The 13,306-nt window shown below is 43.4% G+C and overlaps 1 protein-coding gene across 1 annotated transcript in view; it reads right to left on the reverse strand.

Moving 5' to 3' along the window:
- The window catches only part of SLC19A3 (solute carrier family 19 member 3), a 14,977-nt gene continuing 1,671 nt past the window's right edge, over positions 1 to 13,306 (reverse strand). Inside the window, 5 exon segments of the mRNA XM_017886960.1 lie at positions 1 to 175; positions 3,638 to 3,682; positions 4,050 to 4,816; positions 12,366 to 12,534; positions 12,649 to 12,703. Coding sequence (XP_017742449.1) covers positions 1 to 175; positions 3,638 to 3,682; positions 4,050 to 4,816; positions 12,366 to 12,534; positions 12,649 to 12,703 — 1,211 coding nt within the window.

The following is a 13,306-nucleotide window of genomic DNA, read 5'->3' on the forward strand; positions in this document are numbered from 1 at the left end:
TTATCTAAAACTCTCCAAACTACTGTAGCTTCTGAGCCAGGAGGAAGGTTTTGCCCAAGCAGAAGGCCCAGGAGGGGGCTTGAAGGGTGAACCCAGTAGTGGAAGCTGAAAATCCTCAATCCCCCAGAGACCAGCCCAAGATTTCTCTTTGTTGCTCAGTCTTCCTGCCTTTTTCCTGTCAGACAACACACAGTATCAGAAATTCATCTTTAGATAAGGAGGAAGGAGACACCAGCCAACTCAAGGGACAGCAATGATGCTCAGGCACACACACCCACTGGGAGGGCCAGCCTCATCCACCACCCCCCACCTTGCCTTTCTCATAGGGCACTTGTTTCCTGCTGTCATTATCACCATAATTGAGGATTACTACTTGTTAAGGGGTGCTGTGTCTGAGGTTTTTATTAAGGACAATGGAATAAAAACATAATATGCATACAAGGCCAAACAGAAAATTATACAGGATAATACAATAACTTGGTTGTGGAAAGAAGATAGAATGAGCAGTTATAAGAATTCATTCTGGGCCGGGCGTGCGGTGGCTCACGCCTGTAATCCCAGCACTTTGAGAGGCTGAGGTGGGTGGATGACGAGGTCAGGAGATTGAGACCATCCTGGTTAACACGGTGAAACCCCGTCTCTACTAAAAACAAAACAAAACAAAACAAAACAAAAAATTAGCCAGGCGTGGTGGCAGGCACCTGTAGTCCTAGCTACTCAGGAGGCTGAGGCAGGAGAATGGCTTGAACCCGGGAGGTGGAGGTTGCAGTGAGCCAAGATCACGCCACTGCACTCCAGCTTGGGCGACAGAGCAAGACTCTGTCTCAAAAAACAAAAAACAAACAAACAAACAAAAAGAATTCATTCTGGGGTTAATTGTTGTTTGAGCAAATAAATATCTGGATATGGTAGAGAATGAGGAAGCTGGGTGTAGAGAACAGTCTTAAATCAGAGGGCAACAAGCTTTGGCAAATCCCGGTATGTACAGTTAAGGAAATATGCAAATATGTTATTTATCTTGCTGGGAACTCTGATATGTATAAGATAGCTCCAAGAGCAGAAGCTATCAAACTTCTTTAACCATAGCCTGAGGAAAACATATTTTATATATTAATTAGTGCATATATATGTGTGTGAACAGAATTCTTGCAAAACAAAATGTATCCTTACGAGCTGATATGCTCCCTATTCTATATTAGACTAGTCTACTCTGTTTTAAAAATGCTGGTCAGCAACCCACTATATTGAGTTTAAGATCCACAATTTCTAAAGGGCCAGATAGTGAATATTTACAGCTTATGAGCCACATATCCTTTTTTACAACTCGTTACATTTTTTTTTTTCCTACAATCCCTTAAAAAGGTAAAACTATGAGCTGCGGTCACCGATGGCTTAGGTCAGTTTATGCATATCAGGTCTGCAGACCATTACCTGAGTGTGCCCACCTCATGGTAATGTGGTCTGCAAACCACATTTTTTTTTTTATTATTATTTTTTGAGACAGGGTCTCACTTTGTCATCCAGGATGAAGTGCAGTGGTGCAATCGCGGCTCTCTGCAGCCTTGACCTCCTGGGCTCAAGTGATTCTCTTGCCTCATTCTCCCGAGTAGCTGGGACTACAGGCAAACACCACCACACCCAGCTAATTTTTTTGCATTTTTTGTAGAGATGGGGTTTCATCATATTGTCCAGGCTGGTCCACCTGCCTCGGCCTCCCAAAGTGTTAGGATTAAAGGCATGAGCCACCACACCTGGCCTTTCAAACCACATTTTAAAGACTAGAGTTATTGAAAGACTCCAGAAAGAAAAAAGGCTTTTTTTCTATTTTTTTTTTTCCAAGACAGAGTCTTGCTCTGTTGCCCAGGCTGGAGTGCAGTGGCGAGATCTCGGCTCACTGCAACCTCCGCCTCCCAAGTTCAAGCAATTCTTGTGCCTCCTGAGTAGCTGAGATTACAGGTGCATGCCAGCATGCCTGGCTAATTTTTGCATTTTTAGTAGAGATGGGGTTTCACCATGTTGGCCAGGCTAGTCTTGAACTCCTGACCTCGTGCTCCACCCACCTTGGCTTCCCAAAGTGCTAGGATTACAGGCATGAACCACCTTGCCCAGCCTGTTTGTTTTATGAGACAGTCTCACTCTGTCACCTAGGCTGGAGAGCAGTGGCACAATCATAGCTCGCTGAAGCCTAGAACTCCTGGGCCCAAGTGACCCTCCTACCTTCAGCTTCCCCATTTGCTAGGACTACATGCACACACCACCATGCCCAGCTAACTAAAAAAAAAAAAGAAAATTTATTGAGACAGGGTCTCACTATGTTGGCTGGGCTGGTCTCCTGGCCTCCCCACCTTAGCCTCCCAGAACTCTGGGATTATAGGCATGAGCCACCATGCCTGCCTGAAAAGAGTTTTGATAGTTTAACCTTAAACCGTCTAACTCTGCATGGTCCAACCATATTTGACCAGTAGGACATCAGTTTGTAGCTCCTGTTTTTAGGGATTAGTGTAACTTTATCTTCCACGTATATCTTTTTCAAAGTTTTATTACATAGGTTGCCTCTTTTAAATTTGTGACAAAACTCTTCTTTTTCAAACCATTTGGTAGTTGGTGTTGAAATCACTACAACAGGATTATTGAAGAATACAAATTTGAAAGTTGTATTATTTATTTTACATTCAGGAAAATTAAATAAAAACAACTAATTTTTACCTAAGATAGACACTACAGTACACAAATACTTCCCAATGCATGATATCTTTTGATCTTTAAAGCAATCTTGTACAGTTACCCAGGAGGCTGAGGCAGGAGAATCGCTTGAACCAGGGAGTTGGAGGCTGCAGTGAGCCACTGCACACTCCAGCCTGGTGACAGAGCGAGACCCCGTCCCAAAAAAAAAAAGCAATCCTGTGAAATAAACTAGTAGATATTGTTCTGGCTTTCAAAAAGAGAAGAGAAAACAGACTGCTAGCATTTTCATTGATTTGCCTACTTGGCAAATGATAGAACATAGATAAAAAATTGAGCCCAGGGGCCGGGCATGGTGTCTCACGCCTGTAATCCCAGCACTTTGGGAGGCTGAGGTGGGTGGATCACGAGGTCAGGAGTTCGAGACCAGTCTGGCCAACATAGTGAAACCCCGTCTCTACTAAAAATACAAAAAATTAGCCACGCGTGGTAATGTGCACCTGTAATCCCAGCTACTTAGGAGTCTGAGGCAGGAGAATTGTGTGAACCCGGGAGGCAGAGGTTGCAGTGAGCTGAGATGGTGCCACTGCACTCCCTCCTGGGCGACAGAGCGAGACTCCTTCTCAAAATAAATAAATAAATAAATAAATAAATAAATAAATAAATAAATAAAGATTGAGCCCAGTGTGTGTGTGTGTGTGTGTTTTAAATATACTCACTAGCTTCTTTATAAACAGCAAAAATGTCAGTTAAATATATGTTGTATAGTTGACATAGCTTAGGTCTTGTAATATCAGTTCTTACTATCTTACTTTTTTCAGGGCTCTATTGCACTGAAATGCATTGATTGGAGTTACTTCCAAACAGGCCTAATTTTTTTTTTTTTATCGTGGAGTATCTTAAAAACATGGAGCAGCACATTTTCTGCACATTAATTAGATAAAGTCTTATATACCTAGACCCAAAGGTTTCAAGGGCTTCTACTGCTCCATTATATATTTATAGGGTTTGACTGTATGCCCATCCAAATCTCTTCTTAAATTGCAGCTCCCATAATTCCCACGTGTTGTGGGAGTGGCCTGGTCGGAGATAATTGAATCACGGGGCAGTTTCCCCATACTGTTCTCATGGTAGTAAATAACTCTCACGAGATCTGACAGTTTTATAAGGGGTTTCCCCTTTTGCTTGGCTCTTATTCTCTCTTGCCAGGAAAGCAGTGACTTTGCTCCTCCTTTGCCTTCCGCCATGATTGTGAGGCCTCCCCAGCCATGCTGAACTGTGAGTCCGTTAAACCTCTTTCCTTTATAAATTACCCAGTCTTGGGTATGTCTTTATCAGCAGCATGAAAATTGACTAATACATGTATTGTGAAACTTTGAGATGGTGCCTTGTAATTCCACAGCATTTGAACATAGTTTAACATCTGGTTAAAACCTGCTGTGGAAAAACCCCACCACAGGGGCCATTAAAAAAGACGCTTTGAGGCGTAGCACTCCTGCAAATCCCCGGATCACTGCACGAAATCTCTCAAAGCCACATTGCTTGGCTTTGGGGTGCCCCACTGCTGGCATCCAGGTCCCCGGAAACAGTGGATAATTCCGTGAACTGCTTTGTAATCCTTGTGAGATCCCTCTAAGATGGCATCCTCTCCCGGTGCCTTCTGAGGAGTTTCTGTTTTGCGTTTTGCATGAAAAAAACATGCTCTTCTTGGGCATTGGTTGAAAAAAAGGAAGGCCACGGAGACAGAGGCCAAGGATATGACGTTGAGGTAAAAGTACAGCAGGTTCGCCAGGGATACCAAGAGTTGGGCCAGCACGGACCCTGCTGTGTAGGCGGCCAGGGTGATGCTCCTGCAGTAGCCGCTCACTCTCTGGTAGTGCTCGGGGCTGACCACGCTGTATATGTAGGCATAGTAGGCCATCTCGGTGGCGGTCACCATCCCGTAGAGGAACTCTACAACCTGCATAGTCTTCACTCCTTGGCTAAATGAGAGCAGCAGCCAGGTAATGATGAAACTGATACCTTGCAAGATGATGAACGGCTTATAGCAGACATAATCAGTGAGGACAAACACAAGCAGCAGCAGCAGCACCAGGTAGCAGTACGTCCAAATGGGGAAGATCTCATCTGTCATCTGCAAGATTAAGTGGGGAGAGTACAGAGACTAAAAAAAATCAGGATGTGATATATACCCTGGGCCTCTGACTCTTACCATTATCAAGATGACATGTATCAACCCCAGGATGCACTGCTTGGCCTTTGCCAAAGTGGATCTAGTTTCATGGTTTACATTAATTTCTAACAATACATTGGAAAGCAATGGGAAACTGAAATTCAGCGGAAAAAATTGAATGACAGATATTCATAAGGTGTGAATTTATACTTCCCGGTGTAAAAACCACAGCAGCTATTATCTTAGTTATCTACCTTTTAAACTTTATAAATGTAATTTGATCTGCAATAAGCTATGGAGGCTAGGAAAAGAGGCCATAATGGATAAATTAATCTTTTTACACTTGACAGGATTTCCAGAACAAGCTAGGGCTGCTCAGACACTGTTGCTTACTAGCATGTAACAAAATAGTTTATTCTTCTTCACAGTCAGAACCAAAAGGTCAAAAAGGATGTTTCAGTACTGGAAGAACCTGACCGCCTTCTTTCGCTTTCATACCCATCAGTACAAAAATGAGGAGCCCATTGCGATACCATCTCGGTGATCAGGAAAATATGGAACAAGTGACCAGTTTGAGACTGAATGTCAGAGAAAGAGGTATGTGTGAGTTTATTTTCTACTCTTCCCGTTTTCTTCGCTTTACTTTTTTGGGCTGCCCTGGAGGAATCATAAGAAACTACTTAGTAGCTCTCTTGTTCAAGTCAGTTTTGGCCCCGGTTTCTCTTGGAACTGGTGGCATTGGCCAATTATCTGAGCCCATCTGTAGTAAGTGATTATTTCATTTTCTATAAGGGGAACGTACAGTGGGTGGAGGATGACATAAAGGTGGTTGGGGTAGACCTTCTCAAATCCCTGTCCTCTGAATTTCTAGACAACCGAAATAAACCCATAGATTTACTGAGCCTGAGAATGCCCTTTGCTATGACCTAATCTGTGTCCTTACGCTTTGGGTTCCCAGGTAGACTTTTACCCAAGCACTCTTGAAGTTTGGTAGAACTTTATTCTTGCTGTTTTTGGCTTTTGGGTATAGTCACCAACATGGGAAAAGCTGTATGCCAGATATGCTTTTTGTGACAATCTCTGGTGTTTGAATCCAGCCCAGTCATAGCTTCCAGCTAAACCAGTTTGTACCTAATGGGATGTACTGGTGTTTATTGTGAAGAAAAAAGGTGGATTGGTTTAGAAGGCAAAATCTACTTGGTGTGAGGTGGGTGAATGTAGATGGTGGCTAGGAAAGAGAGGCAAAATAAGATAAAATTGTTGGGTGCAATTGCTCGTGCCTGTAATCCCAGCACTTTGAAAGGCCGAGGTGGGAGGATTGCTTGAGTCTGGGAGTTCCAGACCAGCCTGGGCAACACAGTGGCACCCTCTCTTTCCAAAAAAATAAAAAAGTAAATATTAGCCTGGCACCTGTAGTCTTAGCAGCTTGGGAGGCTGAGGCAGGAGGATTGCTTGAGTCCAGGAGTTCCAGGCTGCAGTGAGCTATGATCGTGCCATTGCACTGCAGCCTGGGCAACAAAAGCGAAACTCCGTCTCAAACACCACCGCCACCACCACCACCACCACCACAAACAGACATTCAGGTTCAATAAGTCTGGGGCGAGGTCTGAGTATTTACGTTTCCAGCAAATTTCCAGATGATGCTGATATGCTGGTTCAGAGACAACACTTTGAGAAGCACTGGCTTAGAGGCTTCTTAGGACTTTTATTCCTGTGACTGCAGTAAAAGTTAAAAACAGCCTTAATATTTATAAATAAAGAGGGGAAAATCTTGCAAGGATTTTTCACATGGTTGTCAGTAACTTTTCTCCTGCGCCACCCTCACCACAAAATTTCATTTTATCCTCTAAGACTTACACTATTTATTTATCTATCTATCTATCTATTTATTTATTTGAGATGGAGTCTTGTTCTGTTGCCCAGGCTGGAGTGCAATGGTGCGATCTTGGCTCACTGAAACCTCTGCCTTGCGAGTTCAAGCGATTCTCCTGCCTCAGCCTCCTGAGTAGCTGGGACTACAGGTGCTGGCCACCATGCCCAGCTAATTTTTGTATTTTCAGTAAAGGTGGGATTTCACCATGTTGCCAGGCTGGTCTTGAACTCTTGACCTCAGGCTATCTGCCCACCTCGGCCTCCCAAATTGCTGGGATTATAGGCGTGGGCCACCGCACCCAGCCAGGCTTACACTCTTTAGTGGGGATGGCTTCATTTTAGGTTAATGATAATATGCATTGAAGTCCTGGAGTATTGTTTTTGCACAACTGAAAGATTAGGCAAGGCTGTTTTCCACCATAAAGTGTTTATATTTTTGACAGGGTGCAGTGGCTCATGAATATAATTCTAGCACTTTGGGAGGCCAAGGTGGGGGGATTGCTTGGGCCCAGGAGTTTGAGACCAGCCTGGGTAACATAGTGAGACCCTGTCTCTACAAAAAATAGAAAATTAGCCAGGCGTGGTGGCACACGCCTATAGTTTCAGCTACTCAGGAGGCTAAGACAGACCGAAGGATTGCTTAAGTCTGAGAGATTGAGGCTGCAGTGAGCCATGATAGTACCATGGTACTCCAGCTTGGGCAACAGAGCGAGATCCTATCTCCAAAAAAAAAAAAAAGAGGTGTTGATTACAGGTGTATGCCACCACGCCTGGCTAATTTTTGTATTTTTAGTAGAGGCGGGGTTTCACCATGTTGACCAGGCTGGTCTTGAACTCCTGACCTCCTATCTTGACCTCCCAAAGTGCTGGGATTACAGGCATGAGCTACCACGCCTGACCTACAGTGTTATTTTTTAAAACTAGATACTATATGAAATGCTGACATGATAAAGGGGTGCTTAACCCTTTTAGATGACCTGCCTTTTTAAGAAAATGGCAATTTTCATATACAAATGTATACATTTTTAAATAGTTTAGTCATTACTCGATTTGTAATTTATTTTACATGGATTTTCCCCTCTGAGATTCAAATGTTTGTAACCATTGCTGTCTTTTTTAAAGGTCTCTCTTCTTTATCAAGTTATCATATTTGGGAGCAAGTGTAACATGATAGAAATGAAGATGTCTCTTGCGCGGGAGGCTGATGCTCCAAGGGAACCTTGGGTGGGATCCATGCTTTCAGCTAACACAGGCTTCATCTACCCTAAGTGCTCAGGCAGCATTTGGAGAAGGAAGAAGGATGATTGGAAGAAGGAAGAAAGTTACTTTTTTTTTTTTTTTTTTTTGCAGTTGTGGGGAAATTGCACTGATCCACACTTTTATTCAGCCTGCCCGGTCATGAACAGAGCATAATTGCTGCACGGCTGGCCAGAGCGAACACTTGAGCTGGAAATACCAACCTATATATATGTTCGACACAGGTTAGTTTTACAGAATTTTCACCTCGACTTCTCAGTACAAAACGTGTTTTTCATAACTAGCATTACCTCCATCCGCAGAAATTTTCAAAGAAAAGATGACTCAGTCTATTCTAGAACCTGTTGTTATTCCTGGCAGTGCTACAATGAAATTGGGTCTAGTGGGATTTATTGTTGGGGTGGATGTAACTCCTATTGAATCTGAAAGCACAGCATCAAGTGAAAACTGCTGAACAAATGCTAAGCATAGAAACTCTTCCCTTTATGAACTTTTTGGTTTTCAATAGGCTGCCCTGAGTCTGCTTTTTTGTTTTTAATTGAATACAACATGGTACAAAAAATTACTACCCCTGGCCGGGCGCAGTGGCTCACGCCTATAATCCCAGCACTCTGGGAGGCCGAGGCAGGCGGATCACAAGGTCAGGACTTCGAGACCAGCCTGGCCAACACAGTGAAACCCTATCTCTACTAAAAAATACAAAAATTAGCCAGGCATAGTGGCGCACGCCTGTAGTCCCAGCTACTCAGGAGGCTGAGGCAGGAGAATCACTTGAACCTGGGAGGCGGAGGTTGTAGTGAGCTGAGATTGTGCCACTGCACTCCAGCCTGGGAGACAGAGTGAGACTCCGTCTGAAAAAAAGAAAAAAGAAAAAAGAAAAAAAAATTACCTGTGGGTGCTGGGCAGAGCCATAATTTTGTTTCTCATTTGGAGGGATTAAGGACTGCTTGGCTAAGCCCATCCCCAGTTATTGACTCAGTGGGACTTGTTAGGAGGGTGTGAAACCAAAATTTTTTATTTCTAACAAATTCCCAGGTGTCGCCGCTGCTGCTGCTGCTGCTGGTTGTGGACCTCACCTTGAGAACCACTGTGTAGCTCACAGCCGTCTTGGCCAGCTCTCAGGCTGAAAGTTTGAAAGAGATTTCTGTAGTCATTTTAGCTGTAATTCCCCTGAGGGTTACACTAGAGGGCAGTGTGATTACAGCTACTGCGATGGAGAGCGGATTGACTTCAGGCTGAATCCAGACCGAGGTTTTTAATTTTGTTTACGGATGTTTCATCTAGGCAGAAAAGGTTCTGCTGCTAAAACAAGTTAAAAGTTTGCTCTTTCTCTCTCCTGTCTTTTTATTTTATTTACTTATTTTTTTGAGATGCAGTTTCGCTCTTTTTGCCCAGGCTGGAGTGCAATGGCACGATCTCGGCTCACTGCAACCTCTGTCTCCTGGGTTCAAGAGATTCTCTTGCCTCAGCCTCCCGAGTAGCAGGGATTACAGGAATGCACCACCACTCTTGGCTAATTTCATATTTTTGGTAGAGATGGGGTTTCACCATGTTGGCCAGGCTGGTCTCGATCTTCTGACCTCAGGTGATCCGCCTGCCTCAACCTCCCTAAGTGCTGGGGTTACAAGCGTGAGCCACCACGTCCAGCCTTTTTATTTTAACATCATTCTAGCCTCCAAAACTGTGAGACAATAAACTTATGTTGTTTTAATCCAACCAGTATTTATGGTACTTCGTTAAAGCCACCCTAGGAAGCCGACACAGATTCTGGTGCACCTAATTTGAATTTGCATGTGGGAAGGACATGAATTTTGGGGCAAAGGGGAATATATATAACATCATATATATTCATTAGCTGGAGAGCTGAGGCTGTTGAGGTGTACAATTTTATTTTCCATTATTCAGAGAACATTAGAGATAAATTTGCTCTTTGAGCTCACTCTTTCTAAACGTGTTTTCAGTGACTCCAGTTTTGTTAATAGTAGAAATAGGGTCTGAGACCAAATAAAGCTGGAAACACTGAGTTAAAGTTACACAGACTCCTTTATTAAAATGTTCTTAGAACCTGTATTTGTACATTAGAAACCACTGGGAGGAGGATGCGGAAGGCAGGACGGCTGTGGGAGGAATGCCTTCTGGGTATTTTGGATAGGAAACACCTACCTGGTCCTGATTCTTCATCTTTTCCTTAAGGAATTAAAAACCGGAAGAGAAAAATGACTGCTATGTAGTGACAGGACCTTTCTCTGGACTGTAGCTCAAGGTACTTTCCGTAGGACCAAAATATTATTACCTGCGGTTGTGTGTGCAATGACAATCCCCAGGCCAGTCAAGTGCACTCCGTCTTCAGGCCTTGGGTCTTCCTATTCCACCTGTTAGAACGCTCTTACTCCAGGCACCTGCAGCCTTGCCGCCTCACTGCACGCGGAGTGCTCAAATGCCACCTTGTATCAAAGAGGACCTCCCAAAATGGGCCTCCTTGGGTCACTGTCTATTTTCGTACCTTGCTTTGTCACCGCCTATTATATGCTTAATGATTTTTTGTTTGCTGCTTCTCTCTAAAATAGAGCTAGAGCAGAAGGGACTTTATCCAACTTAGTGCCTGCTATATTCCTAGTACTTTGTAGGTGCTCAATGAACATATACTGGATGAATTAATATTTTCAAAGTATATACCGTAAGATTGGTTATTCTATCAGCCAGGAGTTCTCCAGAGCAAAATGGAACCAGTCATATTTGATATTATAATTGGTTATTCTATTAGCCAGAGTTCTCCAGAGAAATGGAACCAGCATATTGATATATAAGTATACATAACACATTATACATATATATAATGTTAAATATGTTAAAATGGTAAAAATTAGTATCTTTTATTAAATGGTTCTAACAGTACCCAGATAATCTGAACATTATATACATTTACAGAAAAATTTCCACTTGCACTTCTGGGTTTAAAAGTGCAATTATCTGACCAGGCACAGTGGCTCACACCTGCAATCCTAGCACTTTGGGAGGTCAGGGCAGGCGGATGTTTTGAGCCCAGGAGTTTGAGACCAGCCTGGGCAACATGGTAAAACCTCATCTCTACGAAAAAATACAAAAACTAGCCGGATATTGTGGCGGGCACCTGTGGTCCTAGCTACAGGACTAGGATTATACCTAGACCTACACTACACCTACACTGAGGTGGGAGGATCACCTGAGCCTGGGAAGTTGAGGCTGCATCGAGCCATGATTGGGCCATTGCACTCCAGCCTGGATGACAGAGTGAGACCCTGTCTCAAAAAATAAAATAAAATAAAATAATAAAAGTGCAACATCTGACTTTCTAGTAATTGTTTAAATGTAATGATATTGTATACTCTGGTTTCTCTTCAAATTGTATACATCTTTTGCCTTTTAAATGTAGTGATATTTTATTTTATTTTATTTTTTTGAGATGGAGTTTCACTCTTGTTGCCCAGGCTGGAGTGCCATGGCGCGATCTCAGCTCACTGCAACATCCACCTCCCAGGTCAAGTGATTCTCCTGCCTCAGCCTCCCAAGTAGCTGGGATTACAGGCGTGTGCCACTATGCCCAGCTAATTTTGTATGTGTAGTAGAGATGGGATTTCTCCATGTTATTCAGGCTGGTCTCCAACTCCCAACCTCAGGTGATCCGCCCGCTTCTGCCTCCTGAAGTGCTGGGATTATAGGCGTGAGTCACCATTCCTGGCTGGTATTTTATTTTTATGTACTCTGGTTATGTTAGAGAATATCCTTCTAGGCTTCAGGGAGCTTGAATTTAAATATTATTAAGGTAAGGGATATTTATATTTATCCAAAGGTCTCTCTGAGAAGGAATTCTACACTGGGTTGGACCGTAATTAAGGTAAGTGCCTTGGAGAATACTGGTCATTTTAATTTTCCACTCTCTAAATTTCACAGAAATGTTCTCATTGTCATACTGACCTACAGTCATACAGGGAAGGGAATCCAGGCAACATCATCCCAGGCTTCTTCCATAAAGGAAAGAGGAGACCCTAGAAGGTGGTGGTGGTGGTGGTGATGCCAACAGACATGAAGTACAGGACCTTTCAAAGGAGGTTTTGAAGTTCACACACCTTCCATAAGGCCCACCTTCCCCTCCTCCACTGAGGACCACAGGTTTCATTGTCTGTCCGTGAGCCACAAGGCCCCTCCTCCCCTTCTGACCTCAGGGCAGTGGGAGTGGGGAGTGGAGTGTGTGTGGTCTTAGATATAAAAAAAAGTCTGAAAAGAAACGTAATGTGCTAAACAACTGATGTGTTAAACACCTGCCTTCTGATATTCTTAAATGGCAGGCAGTCCTGTCTCCAGTGAGAAATAAATGTGTTTTAATAAATGCATTTACACTTACTCTCTGGTCACAATCAGCCAGTCCTCTGGGTAATGTCACTTTGAAGGAAGGTTGGATGCTTATCAGGAGAGAGTGAGTGGCCTTGGGTGGAATCCAGCGCTCAGTGGGGGACAGCTTTAGGGGGATGACCTTCCAGATCACACCACACTGGCTGCCACCCCGCTCTGCCCTGCACAAGGTGGACCCAGGTGAAGATAGCCCTTTTTGGAGACCCATTAGATGAATTCTCGTCTTCCTTAAAGTTATTACTGTTCCAATTTATATAAACCGAGCTCTTGCTTACGTGGAGTAGGTGGCAATGACAGTCAGAAACTGAATTATACCCATAAAGAGCAATGCTGACAAGGAGAAAAATCTGTCAGTGGTTGAATTGACACCGGCTGCTTCCCATCTACTTTGACCTCACAGAACGTGGGGAGATGCTCTTTTTTGTGGGATACTTCTGGGGTTTGCTAGGTCTTTCCTGTGCAAATAAATGATGAAATAACTCTCTGTGGAGTCTCTTAGGAGCCTTACTGGGGTCAGTCATTTTCTGTGCTCCAGAAAGCTCACCCTCTTTTTCCTTCCATTATATTTCTGTCTCGTCTGACCACGTGATGTTGCACAACTCCAAGGCTGAACTTGGAACTGAGCTTCCAGTCTTCCTCATGCTTTTCGGAGACCTGGAGATGCTGAAATTCCTCTGCCTTTTCTTGTCTCTTTGCCTACTCTAGCACTTCTGTTTTCTGAATTTGGTGGGAGAAAGGCAGAAGAAATAAATCTCGTAGAATAAACAGAATAACAGTCTCCTTAGAGAGAGGAGGTGATGAAGAAGAAAAAATACAGACATGGAAGTAGATGGTCTTAAAGGAGAAGGGAGATGGAAGCCAGTCCCCACAACTAACAAGGAGAGTAATAATGCTGCCTTTTCAGGATTTTTTTTTTTTTTTTTTTTTTTTTTT

The sequence above is a fragment of the Rhinopithecus bieti genome, unplaced genomic scaffold (genome assembly GCF_001698545.2).
Source record: "Rhinopithecus bieti isolate Rb0 unplaced genomic scaffold, ASM169854v2 scaffold_15336, whole genome shotgun sequence".
NCBI classification, from domain to species: Eukaryota; Metazoa; Chordata; class Mammalia; order Primates; family Cercopithecidae; genus Rhinopithecus; species Rhinopithecus bieti.